Below are 16,000 nucleotides of genomic sequence, written 5' to 3'. Positions count from 1 at the left end.
GAGCAATCCGCTCCACCGGGGTCCAGTCCAGATCCGGTCAGCGGCTCCAGTCCGGAGCCTGAGCAGTTCGCTCCACCGTCGTCGGGTCCAGCTCCAGTCAGCGGTTCCAGTCCAGACCCAGACGTCAGCCCCTCTCCAGGTTCGGCGTCTCCCACACCAGGGCCCAGACAGGACTTGGTACGTCGTGGGAGGAAGGAGAGGGGAAGCAGCGCGCCGAGGTCCAGACCAGACCAGGGGCGCAACAGGGAGGTGGAGAGTAAGTGGTGGTCACGCCCGGAGCCGGATCCGCCTCCGAGGCGGAATGCCCACCCGGCCCATACCCTGTTATGTTTATGTGGCGCGGTCGGAGGGGGGGTACTGTCACGCCCTGACCCTAGGACTCGTATTTGTTGAGTCAGGGTGTGTATTTTCTGTGTCGTGTTGTGCTATGTTTATTGTCTATGGTTAGATCTAGTATGTATAGATATATGTTGGCCAGGGTGGTTCCCAATCAGAGGCAGCTGTAGCTCGTTGTCTCTGATTGGGGACCATACTTAGGTAGCCTGTTGGCACTAGTGGGTTGTGGGATCTTTTTTCGTGTAAGGTACGTTGTGTGTATGCTACCTTGGACTTCACGTTTCGTTTGTTGTTTTGTCGCGTGTTCATTCGTCTAAATAAACATGTATGCTTATCACGCTGCGCCTTGGTCCTTCTCGTTCGTAAACGATCGTGACATTCTGACCCACTGGGAATGTGATGAAAGAAATAAAAGCTGAAATAAATCATTCTCTCTACTATTATTCTGACATTTCACATTCTTAAAATAAAGTGGTGATCCTAACTGACCTAAAACAGGGAATTTTTACTAGGATTAAATGTCAGGAATTGTGAAAAACTGAGTTTAAATGTATTTGGCTAAGGTGTATGTAAACTTCCGACTTCAACTGTATATCAGTACATTGCAGAAGTTGTGTGCCATTTATATTTATTGTATATTTACACCATGTATGTATTTATATTCTCTGTGTTTTAAATCTATTGATAGATATAAGATGTTAAAGGATTTTTAAGGAAAAGTTCAATACTTTTCTGTGTGTCGTTCCCAATGTGGTGACACAAGAATGCTCGCACACAGAAAAGCACAGCTTGAGTCCAACAAAATGGAATACAATGTTGCGGATAAAGTTCAAAATTATACAATCTCATGTGTACAACATCTAAAGACCTGCATCACTAAACTGAGAGCTTTGCCGTTTCTAAAAGTGTATTGCTGGTGGGGTACGTTTCTCAAAACCAAGTGAAATCACCAAAAAAGTGCCTGGACACGTCTATAACATTCCCTTTACATTAAAAATTGAGAACTTGTCCTTTAAGCTGTCTCAATCTTTCTCCGTCTTTGTCTTCAATACATTATCGAGGTCTCTCCCTCTTTCTTTCTCTCTGCTGTGTCCGTCTATCAATCCGTCTGTCTATTTCTTGTAGTGTTGAGTTTCCTCTCAGAGACATATTGTAAGACTCAGAAGTATTGTAAATGAAATAATATCTGCTGCTTTGTTGTGATATTCCATATTCTCATTTCTCCTCCTAGGCATGTTTATGTTTGTGTTATTGGAGGCATGTTTGTGTTACAGACACCCAGTGTGTACACACTCACAAAGTATCTGTCTGTGCTTACAACCTGTCTTCAGGGTTTCTGCTATGTATTTTAAAGAGCTCGACTTGGCCTGTCATCAAAGCCCCTAAACAACATAGATGCATTCGGATGCTGTGTACTGAACTACACACCGTATGTCTTCTTCACTGGCAAAGATGATAACTGCCCGGGAGTGCTGCGTTTCCAGCAGTTGTTGGATGGCTTTGTCATAATCCTCCAGTTTGGGGTTGTGGGGAATTTTCAAAGACTGTGCGATGCAGATCCCACCTTTAATTCGGAGAGAGAGAGAAAAAAAAGGAGAGATGATGAGCCCTCTGGGATGTTTACCCACAGAGACACACACAGAGGCAAACACCCAAACACATACACATGGAAATCAGATCCATACGGATATGGACCGCTTTCAAACAAAGTAGTTCTGAAAGACACAGATATTTATTGTTTATTCATCCTCACTATAGGATCTTTGTCTTTCCAAGATAATTGAGTGAAACAATATACATGTACTATACACTCATTTACATTTGAGTCATACATGCTTTGAGCTGAGTGGTTTACAGTAAGTGGTACATCACTTGGGATGAACAAAAGCATAAAAATGAGCAACTGAAAGGAAAACCCTCACAAATTAATAGTGGGATCCATTTCTTAATAGAGGGCTGTGGGTGAATCATTACAGTACAACAGAAGACTTAGAAGCAGTATTGAGCTGCTTCCAAACCAATAGGAAACTGTGTCAACAGGGTAGAAGGAGCACGTAAATAGACCTTTCACACTTTGTGACCACAGATTAAAAGGTTTTCCCCTCCCCATTGACTTTTCATTTAATGTCATTATTAGACACACCACAATGGACAACCAACCAATCAGATCTGGAGACAGGCTACACAAACAAGGAGGATATTAATATTGACAATGAATAATGTTCAGACAGGTCAGTGCTAATGAGTTTGTACATGATGAAAGGTACTGATTGTTTCTGTGCGTCGCTAAATAGGTATTAGATATTTGGCGAGCCGACCGTGGCAGTCAACTCAGAGATACGGCCAAAACTTAGTTGGCAATTGTCCTTGAGGGAATATTGATTAGGGCAATCATTTAGCGTAATCCATGGTTGTCTGAATCTAAAATGCAGGGCCTGTAATATGACCTAATTTAGTCCTGTCAAGCGTTTAAGGTCATCTTTAAATATTGTCCCGTAGCTCTGTGTTGAGCTGAGGTAATCACTGGTGCTGGAGGAGAAAAACAAACAATACGTTTGACAGATTTTGATAGATTAATCATCCTCGGGTCACATTCAAGAGCTCATTATGTAAATATATAAAATTAAATAATATCTTCAACAAATACCTTCATTGCATTCCTTCCACTGGAGCAGATTTGAGAGCATGGGCTGACCTAACCTTTTCCAGCAGTTACTGTACTCATCTAGAGTAAATAGACATTATTGTGCACCTGAAGACACATCATAACTAGAACTAGATGATGAGCGGCAGGCAGGCTTGGTCCTGAGTCAACACCCAGGCTTCTCTATCCAAACCAATTAAAATCTCTCCCACTCAAGCACTCCTAATACCAGATAACCTTTCCAACATTGGGTTGGTTTCCTGAGTAGACAGAGAAATGGGAGGAATCTCCTAATTGGTCGTCTGCTCAGACTCATTACTTTGATATAAACAGCTTTTAGCTTGCAGAATTGAAACCACATCTCCAACCTCTGTTTACCGGGCTACATCTAAAAACAACTCCATCTAAAGGACTCCTTCCTAGCTCTCCCTCTGTCCTCCACCCCCCTCTTACTATCCCCACAGCAGCAGCCATAGACAGAATTTGAAAATATTGCTGATTGCCAGACAATATATCTCTACAAAGACAGTTAGGATGGCTCCTGTAATCCCCCATAAGTGGACAGAACACAAAAGCTTGGCTCTCCTGTTAAAATGAAAAGTGTAGTCTGGTATTGTGGTGCATCTGTGGAGCTGTAGCAGCGGAGACAGAGGCAGCTGTAGCAGCAGCCAGAGGATCTCATAGGGACACCACTACAGCTCCATTTTAGCACCGAGATTCTACATGATTCTTCAGGGCTCTAGGAGGGCTTATGGCACTGCTACAAACAAGGTTTCCTTTTTGGGAAACTCTAATACTGTTCTAGGGCTAATTCTTAGAGAGGTATTAGCACCACCTTTTAGCTCCGGGGCTGTCTATGTGGCTGTCTGTCTGTCGGTGGGTATCACATGTAATGAGGATTAATTCAACATCTAGATTTTAGGGGCAATAAGAATATGCTTGTCACTGTCACTGTGTGTATGGGAAGCAGAGGCCACACTTGAAGCTGGAAGATGACAAAGACATGGGTCAAGGCAGCCAGCCACTGATGAAGATAAGCAGCCTTTTGAGTGGTTTTCCTTTCTGAGCACCAGGCTTGAACATGCTGTGAGGACTAGAGTGCCCCGGAGGCTGCAGACTGTCTGTGTGCTGTAGACCAAGGCAAAATTATAGAATGACTGCAGAATTCCTCGTCAGTCGGCCAAGATGGGAAAACCAGGCAGACCCTTCAGAGCCAGGAGTCTACAGCCAGAACTCTGTGCTGTGGGTCTGAGTGTCTTCACCTGCCACTGGCAGAGTGTCTGATCTCTGGACATGAAAGAGAGAGCTCTCCATTCACACAGAAGCCACTGGAATAAAGAGTCTCTGTTGGAAAAAAAATTATAACTCAGAGATAAATGCAGGGGATATCATAGAGTGGAGTGTTTTACTACTCACACTGCTCTGTGTGGAGAATTCAAATCTTAGATATAGGAGATTCTAACATAGAACCTCAAACAGTTTTAATGCAACAGTCTAAAAGCATTGGGTAAGCATTTGGTTTTTGTGAAATTAAAATCCTATGACATTTCAATGAGCACAATACTTCATTTATATCATGATGGACCTACCGGTCGGTATCTACATTAAACATCCTCCCCCCTCCAACTCGGTGCTCCACATTTCCCAGTTTGATTAATTTATCACAGATAAAATAATGATGATTTAATTCATCAGGCTTCTGCTAGTCCTGGGCTGAGTGCCACAGGTCATATGCTGCATTAACAGCTTCAAGTGTTCATCCCCATATCCCGGAGATTCCCTAAATGGGGGGGAGATTAGACCGTGGCGTTCCAGGAAACTCCCCCGAAATCCGGGTGGTTCCCAATGGACTCAACACCCCTACTACCCGTTTCACTCTGACCCCACCACCCCACCCGCAGCACCACCCCACCCCCGAAGGGGATCCATAATTCTCCAATTATATTTGTCACCTCCAGAGCAGAGACAGAACAACGACAGGCTCCCTCCGATGCCACTTTCCTCCCAATGCAGCTCCTCCCAATGCAGCTCAAGTGGGAGCCCACAGAAATGGAACACCATTCCTACTCTGTATGTGTGAGCCCCTTCCTTCATTCCTTCCTTATACCATATTCCATTCCAACTTGTCATGTTCACTCTAGAAGATAGAGAGGAGGGCTGCAGGAGTACATTGTTCCAGTTTAGAATGCTCATTTTCCGAGAACACACCAAGCTGTTGGTCAAATACTGAGGGCAAGCCAGTGAAGTCACTTCATATGTATGAAGTAAAATAAAAACATTATCTTTCATATTTCCGCTCCAGTCGCACTGCAGAAAATTTGACAGGTTTTTCGCAGTTCAAATTAGTGATATGAAAACACGGCTGTGGCAGCATACTGCAATTAATTTAAGAGTGATGTCTGTGGGAGTATCTACTCCTCAAACGCGCTTGCATGAGTCTGTTTATCAAAGAGGAAAAACAAACTCCATCGCTCTGGACCCAAGCCGAGGAAAATCCAAACAAGATGAATCTTTCCTTGCTCCACTTCTAAAGAAAAGACAACTCATTCGCATAACCTAACGTAGCAGCCGTGAAAAGCCGCCTGATAGGAGTCCCCGCATCCATTTTTCAGGGGAAATGGAAGTTATGTTGAAAATACTGTATCCCTGAAAACCGGAAACATCCGCTTTATGTTTCTTCTTTTCGAGGAGAGTGCATTCGCATGAAACTGCGAGGGTGGAAGACTACCCAAACAATGGGGAAAGAGGAGAGTGGAAAACATCAGAGATCGATACGAGCTGACCATCACTCTAGTCTCTACACAGGGTAATGGGCGGCCATATTGCATTAGTCCGGTGGATGCTGCTCCTTGAAGTGGTGAAGCGAGAACGCTACTAATGCATCTGACATTTCACTCCCACCAAAAGTATTGAGAGCCCACAAAACATCTCAAGGCCCTACAGATCAACTCAAACAACACACTGTGGGTGTATTTAGGTCTGCAAGTTTCTCTCTCAATGTTATTGGAGTTATTTCTATTGCACCACTGCTGCTTCAGTGCAGATGCAGTATGTTACTTGTTCATTTCAATCCAATGCAGCATGTGATGCTGAAACTGGCACATTCTTTGATGTTATAAATATACAGAGTTATGTCATAACGTAATCAATGCTTTTATTAAAATCACAATGCCTATATTGTGCAGGGCTTCCATTGAGGGAAATGATTCCTATTTGATTTGTATGGGAATACAGAACATTCCCTGACTGCAGCTCTATTGTAATGTATGAGTCAACAACAACAGCAATATCCTATAATTTCTAACCCCCTCGTCTGTGATATTTTTACAGTCAAGGCAATAATATCAATGCAGCATTTTGCCGACTATATGCTGAGACACAAACACCAGTGAAGGAAATACAACAGAAAGAAAACAATCTGGTAGCTGCAGACCCACCGTGTGCACTGGAGGATGTAACAAGCTGAAATAAAACCCCCGCCAAAATAACCAACTAAATCATCCAGACTCTTCTTCCCAATTCCCTCTCAGTGTTCTACAGAGGCTCCTCCTGCAGCTGTTCTCTCCAGCACCACAACAGCCTCTTCAAGTTTTAATGAGTGATCAGACTACACATGAACGCGCACAGATGAAATATTCATGTCCGCCGGACTTCTGATCGTCACCCATGGGATATCGTTAGCTCTCTCCCTTTCAGAGGTTGGCATACACTAGCATCACTCCTCAGTACCGAGGTTCGGAGATTGGTTGACAGGGGTCTAGCTAGTAGGTGCAGATTACAGGAAATGTATTGGGATCTGTAGAGGTCAAGATGAGAATCAGGAAGTAACCTTGGTTCCCTTAGTACAGCGATATTGCCAGGGGAGGAGTTGTATGAATGCTGAACCGTGGATCATGGAATGTAATTTCCTGGGCCAGATGATGGAATAGGTCATCCTTTCTTAAAGCAGTGCCTCTGTCACTTGGATGGAAATGGAATTGAGAGTTCTCCCACACAACAGATATTGCCAGCATGCAAAGAACAAACTCTTATATTCTTCAAACATATTTTACCCAAGGACACTCACAGAACTAGAGTCACTATGTTAATTGTTGTCAAGCTCATTAATACTTCTTAATTTATTACAAAATATAATTGCCTGTATAGTCTCAGCATGGCATTTACAGTAAATTGTAGGTCCATAGTGAGCCCCAGATGGACAAAACACCCCCCCGCCCCCCCTCTCTCCTCCTCTCCAGCCTTTCAGTGTACTACCCATCTTAAATCTGGCAGTGTAATTACAACCTGCTGTAAGGTGGAGGGTTGATTCCCACCTGTGATCACCATCACTCATCTGTCTGTATGGGACTCTGGGTAAAAACGGCTTATAGAGGAACAACACAACTCTAACTGTAATTGACGGCCTCAGATAACTCCAAAACTAAATCGTACCATAGTATCTTATAATTTACAGTAACATTTCCACTACTACTTCCATCACTCACCAGCCTCCTTGGAGATCTGTTGGAAGGCCTCCACGCCCTTCTCTCCATAGCTGCCCTCAGAGGCCACGGTGGACACGTAGGTCCAGCCCAGGGCTCTGATGATGTCCACCATGGCCTGGACCTGGAATGAGTCCGGAGGAACCACCCGAGAGAAGAAGTCATAGCGCCTGTCATCACTCAGCTCCGGGGCCGTGGAGGCGTAGCTGATCTGAGGGATCTGATTGGAGGACAGAGAGGAAGTGATGTTCACTCCTCTATTTTTCAAGAGGGTGCAACAACAGTATACAACATTCAACCCTATTCATTATATTTCTGTCTGCAACGTTCTGAATGTTTTACCTTACTAAATACGCCTCACTAAATACATGTATTATTGGTGGTGGATGACGTGATTTCCAACCAGACAGACAGTGAAAAGCACTTTGAGACCTAGTAAAAAGCTATAAAGACTATCATCATTATTACTATTAAACTATTTATCATAATTTGAGATGTTCCCGGTTCCCTGCAAATATCACAGAAACTTTGGCTCATCAAAGCTCCAGTTGACTTTACAGGTGACGTGTAGCTAAATGAAATAGCATGTGAAAAGAAAGGAGAAAACCCAGAATCTTGCCGTGTCCGTATACCCATACTTGCGTCCTAAATAGTAGGCCATTTAAGTATGCGAAAAAATTAAGTTTAATAGTATGCGACATTTTGAAAATCTAGTATACTTTAAATGCCAGGATGTCATTCTCTTTTCTGCTTTGACAACAGCTGATCAATTACATACAGTGAGGGAAAAAAGTATTTGATCCCCTGCTGATTTTGTACGTGTGCCCACTGACAAAGACATGATCAGTCTATCATTTTAATGGTAGGTTTATTTGAACAGTGAGAGACAGAATAACAACAAAAAAATCCAGAAAAACGCATGTCAAAAATGTTATAAATTGATATGCATTTTAATGAGGGAAATAAGTATTTGACCCCTCTGCAAAACATGACTTAGTACTTAGTGGTAAAACCCTTGTTGGCAATCACAGAGGTCAGACGTTTCTTGTAGTTGGCCACCAGGTTTGCACACATCTCAGGAGGGATTTTGTCCCACTCCTCTTTGCAGATCTTCTCCACGTCATTAAGGTTTCGAGCCTGACATTTGGCAGTTTGAACCTTCAGCTCCCTCCACAGATTTTCTATGGGATTAAGGTCTGGAGACTGGCTAGGCCACTCCAGGACCTTAATGTGCTTCTTCTTGAGCCACTCCTTTGTTGCCATGGCCGTGTGTTTTGGGTCATTGTCATGCTGGAATACCCATCCACGACCCATTTTCAACGCCCTGGCTGAGGGAAGGAGGTTCTCACCCAAGATTTGACGGTATATGGCGCCATCCATCGTCCCTTTGATGCAGTGAAGTTGTCCTGTCCCCTTAGCAGAAAAACACCCCCAAAGCATAATGTTTCCACCTCCATGTTTGACGGTGGGGATGGTGTTCTTGGGGTCATAGGCAGCATTCCTCCTCCTCCAAACACGGCGAGTTGAGTTGATGCCAAAGAGCTTGATTTTGGTCTCGATTTTGGTCTCATCTGACCACAACACTTTCACCGATTTCTCCTCTGAATCATTCAGATGTTCACTGGCAAACTTCAGACGGGCCTGTATATGTGCTTTCTTGAGCAGGGGGACCTTGCGGGCGCTGCAGGATTTCAGTCCTTCACGGTGTAGTGTGTTACCAATTGTTTTCTTGGTGACTATGGTCCCAGCTGCCTTGAGATCATTGACAAGATCCTCCCGTTTAGTTCTGGGCTGATTCCTCACCGTTCTCATGATTATTTCAACTCCACGAGGTGAGATCTTGCTTGGAGCCCCAGGCCGAGGGAGATTGACAGTTCTTTTGTGTTTCTTCCATTTGCGAATAATCGCACCAACTGTTGTCACCTTCTCACCAAGCTGCTTGGCGATGGTCTTGTAGCCCATTCCAGCCTTGTGTAGGTCTACAATCTTGTCCCTGACATCCTTGGAGAGCTCTTTGGTCTTGGCCATGGTGGAGAGTTTGGAATCTGATTGTTTGATTGCTTCTGTGGACAGGTGTCTTTTATACAGGTAACAAACTGAGATTGGGAGCACTCCCTTTTCTGGGAGCCAGAAATCTTTCTGATTGAGAGGGGATCAAATACTTATTTCCCTCATTAAAATGCAAATCAATTTATAACATTTTTGACATGCGTTTTACTGGATTTTGTTGTTGTTATTCTGTCTCTCACTGTTCAAATAAACCTACCACTAAAATTATAGACTGATCATTTCTTTGTCAGTGGGCAAATGTACAAAATCAGCAGGGGATCAAATACTTTTTTCCCTCACTGTATGGGGATGCACTACCGAAATCAACGAATAACGGAAAACTACGCAATCGCGCATGACGCATTCTCAGCATGTGAAAATCAAGTAAGTGAACTGTAAAATATCAAGTATAGTTTAAATGCCAGGATGTTATACTCATTTAGGCTCTTCATCTAGTATAATTCGATGCACACATTTCCACAATGCATTGGAAGAGGTAGGTCCTAGCTGTCACGCCCTGGCTCTGGGGACACTGTTATGTTGAGCCAGGGTGTGTTAATCTATGTGTTGTGTTTCTATGTCGGGGTTCTAGGTATTGTATTTCTGTGTTGGCCAGAGTGGTTCCCAATCAGAGGCAACGAGTGTCAGCTGTGGCTGGTTGTCTCTGATTGGGAGCCATACTTATAGAGGCTGCTTTCCCACATTTGTTGTGGGATCTTGTTCTAGTTGGTTTGTGTTAGACCGTTGACTGTCACGTTATCGTTTTTGTTGTTTTGATCGTGTATCACTAATAATAAATATGTTCGCATTCAACGCTGCGCCTTGGTCCTCTGTTCCCGACGATCGTGACACTAGCTCTCTTTAAGTAGCCAAACAACAAAACTAGGCTACTTAATTGGGATGATGCAGTGGTGTTCAAATGTATTCTAAATAGTTTTTATTCTCTTAAAAATTATCACGAGTATTGCATTTTAGGCTACTGTACATCTTTGAAAACAGAAGTATTTGTAAAAAAAAAAATCTAAGTGGATTTCTGTTTTCTCATTGAAAAGTGTTTTTTGTTCTCTTTTCAGAGATTTTAAATGAAATAATAAACTTTTTTTTTTTTTTTCTGAATATGTCGGCACCAGGGATTCGGGATGTGGCGGCTTTGTTGATGTCATGTTAATCAGGCCTTTTGATTTGAACATATGGATTGTTTTAGTATTGTAGTACAGGCTACCTATTTAATTGTTTAATTTATGGATCAAACCTAAGCAGTCATTCTGGTCTCGTTACCAATGATCAGTGCTTTAGTTTATTATGTTCAGTAGCTGTCCAGCGGTTCTGAATTTGCGATCCACATTTAAAAAGTTTTGGTGAGTGTACTAGGCTATTTTATTTAATTTATATACATTACAGCACTTTGGTTTCACTAATAAATATTTTGAAATAGAACCAAATTATCTGTTTCTGTCTTCAGTCCTTTTTAAATAGGATAGATGGGCTATATGGGCTACGGTATAGGTTAAATGTGTTAGTCTTCCTATAACCAGCTTGAGTAGGCCTATAACTCCATTCCTATTCTATTCAGAGTTTAAATAAATTAATAGAATTGTAAAATAGCTATTATCAGGCTGGTTATTGTGATGCATGTCTGCTGATTTTGGAAAAACCCACCCGCACTCGGCCACGCCCCACCTACTCAGCCAGTCAGGAGCCGCTACTGCGTTGCGGCCGTGGCATACTGCATACTTTTTACTAAACGGTAGGTGCTAAATAGTATGCGACGATGAGTACAGAGTATGCACTTTAAGTGTGTATATGCTATTCAGAGTTTAAATAAATTAATAGAATTGTAAAATAGCTATTATCAGGCTGGTTATTGTGATGCATGTCTGCTGATTTTGGAAAAACCCACCCGCACTCGGCCACGCCCCACCTACTCAGCCAGTCAGGAGCCGCTACTGCGTTGCGGCCGTGGCATACTGCATACTTTTTACTAAACGGTAGGTGCTAAATAGTATGCGACGATGAGTACAGAGTATGCACTTTAAGTGTGTATATGCTATTCAGAGTTTAAATAAATTAATAGAATTGTAAAATAGCTATTATCAGGCTGGTTATTGTGATGCATGTCTGCTGATTTTGGAAAAACCCACCCGCACTCGGCCACGCCCCACCTACTCAGCCAGTCAGGAGCCGCTACTGCGTTGCGGCCGTGGCATACTGCATACTTTTTACTAAACGGTAGGTGCTAAATAGTATGCGACGATGAGTACAGAGTATGCACTTTAAGTGTGTATATGCTATTCAGAGTTTAAATAAATTAATAGAATTGTAAAATAGCTATTATCAGGCTGGTTATTGTGATGCATGTCTGCTGATTTTGGAAAAACCCACCCGCACTCGGCCACGCCCCACCTACTCAGCCAGTCAGGAGCCGCTACTGCGTTGCGGCCGTGGCATACTGCATACTTTTTACTAAACGGTAGGTGCTAAATAGTATGCGACGATGAGTACAGAGTATGCACTTTAAGTGTGTATATGCTATTCAGAGTTTAAATAAATTAATAGAATTGTAAAATAGCTATTATCAGGCTGGTTATTGTGATGCATGTCTGCTGATTTTGGAAAAACCCACCCGCACTCGGCCACGCCCCACCTACTCAGCCAGTCAGGAGCCGCTACTGCGTTGCGGCCGTGGCATACTGCATACTTTTTACTAAACGGTAGGTGCTAAATAGTATGCGACGATGAGTACAGAGTATGCACTTTAAGTGTGTATATGCTAGTACTGTATTCGGAAACGGCCACTGGTATCTCCTTACCTCTCCTCACCCCTCCTCACCGGTCCCCGGTGGAATCACCGAGATCTAATGAGTGTTCAGGTTCAGAGCGGCTAACTTGCATCACTCAGGTGGGCTGAGCGCAACACATTGACATGGTTGGATGTGGTTGTGTTACCCCATCACACCATCTAACCTAAGCCACTGTATGAATACCATCCATTCTTATTAGGAGAATGAGGACACAGCAGCCCACTGATGGGATTCCGCAGCCCTGCCTCACATAGCACCGAGTGTGAGTTATAGCTTTGATCCACAACTCAAAGGGGGTCAACTGCATAAAGAAGACAAATAGAGGAGGGGAACGGGAGGTCATGTTCAAGATAACTTAATAAGTGTTGAACGGCCAAACGTACACGCGAGTACAAAATCAGTTTGAGTTGTAATGCAATTACACAAATTCAGGGGAAGGAATACTGTCAGATGTTAGTAGCTGAACCACTTCAGCACTCGCCAGAATTGAGTGTTCTGGGTCAAAAGGATGAGAAAGCAAAGCAATCGGAAAAGCGAACAATGGTGATTTGCATTTAAAACACACATGCGAGCACACACACACCATCTCTCCCTCTTTCACTCTATTCCTGTCTCTTTCTCTATCTGTGTGTCTCTCTCTCTCTCCAAAAGTATCTATTCTCAATATTTGATAGGAGCTGTATCTCATCAATGTTGTTGTTATAATGTGATGCACTCTGTCTCCCCAAAGGTCTTATATAGGTCTGATAGATTGTTGAGTCACATCCCATCTTTTCAGGAACAGGGCTCGAAAGAAACTAAAATTGTTTTCTCTCCTGAGCTTTTTGCTGCAGGGAACGATTTAAGAATCAGAAAGAGGGTTGTGTGTTATTTCGGGAGCACAACCCTGATTTCCTCCATGTCTCTTGGCCTGTTGATATATTTCTTCCACAAAACTTATTCTGGGTCTAGGAATATGTTAATCATTCCATCACAATGATTCACTTTTCCAGGGCATGCTTTTTTAATTAGCACTTTGACCTCCCGCTGAGTAAAAGGGCTAAACCTTTAATCAGTAAATGCATGGAAGTGAGACTAAGAGCTTCCCACATTATTACTTCTATGAGACGCAGTGGGTATGAACGGTATGTGATTAGGATTTCACACCTGTGCACCTCTCCGTCAGCTAATGGACTACAAATTAGGCGAGATGCCAGTTTGTTATAAACATTTGTTAAAGATAGTTTTTTAAATTCTTGTATATGCAACAGTTGGACATTGGATGGAGATACTCCAAATATTGACTGAATTATAGCAAAACAAAACAAAAATATTACCGCCATGAGCAAACAATGGAGTTCAGGGATTTTGGTGGGAATCCAGGTATTCAATTTATTGTCAAATTTCACTTTTTTTCTTAGAATGCACTCATATATACATTTTCCAACGGTATCAGGTATTCTTTTAATGTTTTGTGTTTAAATAAAGAAAATGATATGTCCTTCATTTGCATCAATACACTGCGGGGATTTACATATAAAACATTAACATAAAGGGGTGGAACAGGGCTGCAACCACAAAAAACGTGCTCTGTCTAGGCCTACCTGTACTCACCTGCGCAGTCTAGACTGCTGCATTAATTACTGTTGTTGTCACGTTCTGTTGCATAATTCAACAAATGTGTCAATAGCAGGATACCCTCAGATTAAAAATAACATGCTTGGCTCTAGATTACACCTATCTATATATACTTAATATTGTTAGCGAGATCAGACATAATATCACTATAATCTGAGTGTTCATTTACAGAAGTTGCTTTCATTTTAGCGCATCTAATCTGTAAACATTTCAACTGCATTAAATTATAACTTTATTCAATTTCATAAAAAATGAACAACCATCAAAATAAAGGTATCTTTCTTGTGATGCAAGTGTTGAGACGATGCTTTAAATCCCCGATTAAGCTTTAGCGTTCTTATAGATGCAACAGAAAGACAATGTATTCCAGTGAGCCCATTTCAGCCATTACCAGGGTGTGTTTGACAGGTCATTACAGACATTTCTGCGGTCGTAACGTTAACGGGAAAAAACGACAGGCACAAGCAAGAGTATAAAAGAGTCGCAAGAGTAAAATTAAAGCAATCCATCCAGCGAGATTTAAGTGACAAGTGGATTTTGCACCCCTCAAACACAGGGAATAGATGGCTGAAAAAGAGACAGATCCTCATGTGGGCAGGGCATGCGCGTTGCTAAATTTACATCTACTGTGTGAAATAGAGGGATTCAATTACAATCTTTTGGAGCATGATTACTTCCTCCTCCGTGTATCATAGGAACAAAAGGTAAACTTGTATTAGGCTTGTCACTATTCTGCTTCATCAAGTCAAGCATATTCCAATTTTCTTTAACGATAGGCGTTGTAACACTCCCATTGATCAGACTGTTCTGAGCACTCTTTCCATTAGAGGTGTTTTAAATGGACTTTGCATTCTCAATATTGCATCCGTCTCCAATTTACCATTAATTACCTGCACAGCCAATATAAAATATTCTAAAATCCACCTCCTGCCCTTACTGAAGTCTGACTTTGATAGGATGACTCATAGGGTCTCTACAGTACAGTACACTCTGTTGCACATAATAATACATAATCACATTTCTCCATCTCTCAGTCCCACCAGAGATAAGGTAGTGTAGTGATTGCCGCCCATGCAGGCAGTTTAGACCAGGGGTAGGCAACTCTGTTCCTGGAGTGACGCAGGTATTGCAGGATTTTGTCCCAACTCCACACAGGACTAACTGAGCTAATTGATCAGTTCAGTGATTGCCTAAATTCAACACACCTGGTCTTCCAGGTTGGTTAGAACAAAAACATGAAGTCCCTGCAACACTCTAGGTCCAGGGTTGCCTACCCCTGGTCTAGACCATAGACCATTGAACTCAGTCCCAGAAGCAAGGGGAAAAAAGGAAGATTAACAATGCCCCCTTTTCAGCATCACAATTACCCCGAGCTGAAGTCTGGTGCCTGTCATTTGCGCTAAGGATCAGAGTTAGGATTGCTATGGGTAATCGCGTGGCTTGCTCATAAATGTATCTGGGCTGACAGGATCGATGAGCGGAAAACATAGAAGTCTGTTATAGGGAACACTTTTATTGATTTACTACGGCATGATTTTCTCTGAATAAGAATCTAAAAAGATAAAAGGAAGGGAGAGCGGGAGCTGAGAGGAGAGAGGGGGGTAGCTGAGAGAGCTGAGAGAGTGAGCTGAAAGAGAGCGCGAGCTGAGAGGAGAGAGGGGGTAGCTGAGAGAGCAGAGAGAGTGAGCTGAAAGAGAGCGCAGGCTGAGAGGAGAGAGGGGGGTAGCTGAGAGAGCTGAGAGAGTGAGCCGAAAGAGAACGCGGGCTGAGAGGAGAGAGGGGGGTAGCTGAGAGAGCTGAGAGAGTGAGCTGAAAGAGCGCGCGGGCTGAGAGGAGAGATGGGGAAGCTGAGAGAGCTGAGAGAGTAAGCTGAAAGAGAGCGCGAGCAGAGAGGAGAGAGGGGGGTAGCTGAGAGAGCTGAGAGAGTGAGCTGAACGAGAGCGCGGGCTGAGAGGAGAAAGGGGGTAGCTGAGAGAGCTGAGAGAGTGAGCTGAAAGAGAGCGTGAGCAGATAGGAGAGAGGGGGGTAGCTGAGAGAGCTGAGAGAGTGAGTTGAAAGACAGTGCGAGCTGA

At 43.0% G+C, this 16,000-nt stretch overlaps 1 protein-coding gene across 1 annotated transcript in view; it reads right to left on the bottom strand.

Annotated features, from left to right (window-relative positions):
• The window catches only part of LOC311147581 (metabotropic glutamate receptor 7-like), a gene marked incomplete at both ends in the record, with an annotated part of 124,341 nt that overhangs the window by 25,304 nt on the left and 83,037 nt on the right, over positions 1 to 16,000 (bottom strand). The window contains 2 exons of the mRNA XM_084184326.1: positions 1,765 to 1,900; positions 7,465 to 7,681. Of these exons, the coding sequence (XP_084040452.1) occupies positions 1,765 to 1,900; positions 7,465 to 7,681 (353 nt within the window). The remainder of the gene's footprint in view (positions 1 to 1,764; positions 1,901 to 7,464; positions 7,682 to 16,000) is intronic.

The sequence above is a fragment of the Coregonus lavaretus genome, assembly GCF_964263955.1.
Source record: "Coregonus lavaretus genome assembly, chromosome: 20".
Taxonomy (NCBI): Eukaryota; Metazoa; Chordata; class Actinopteri; order Salmoniformes; family Salmonidae; genus Coregonus; species Coregonus lavaretus.
This window is presented reverse-complemented; position numbering and strand designations above follow the sequence as displayed.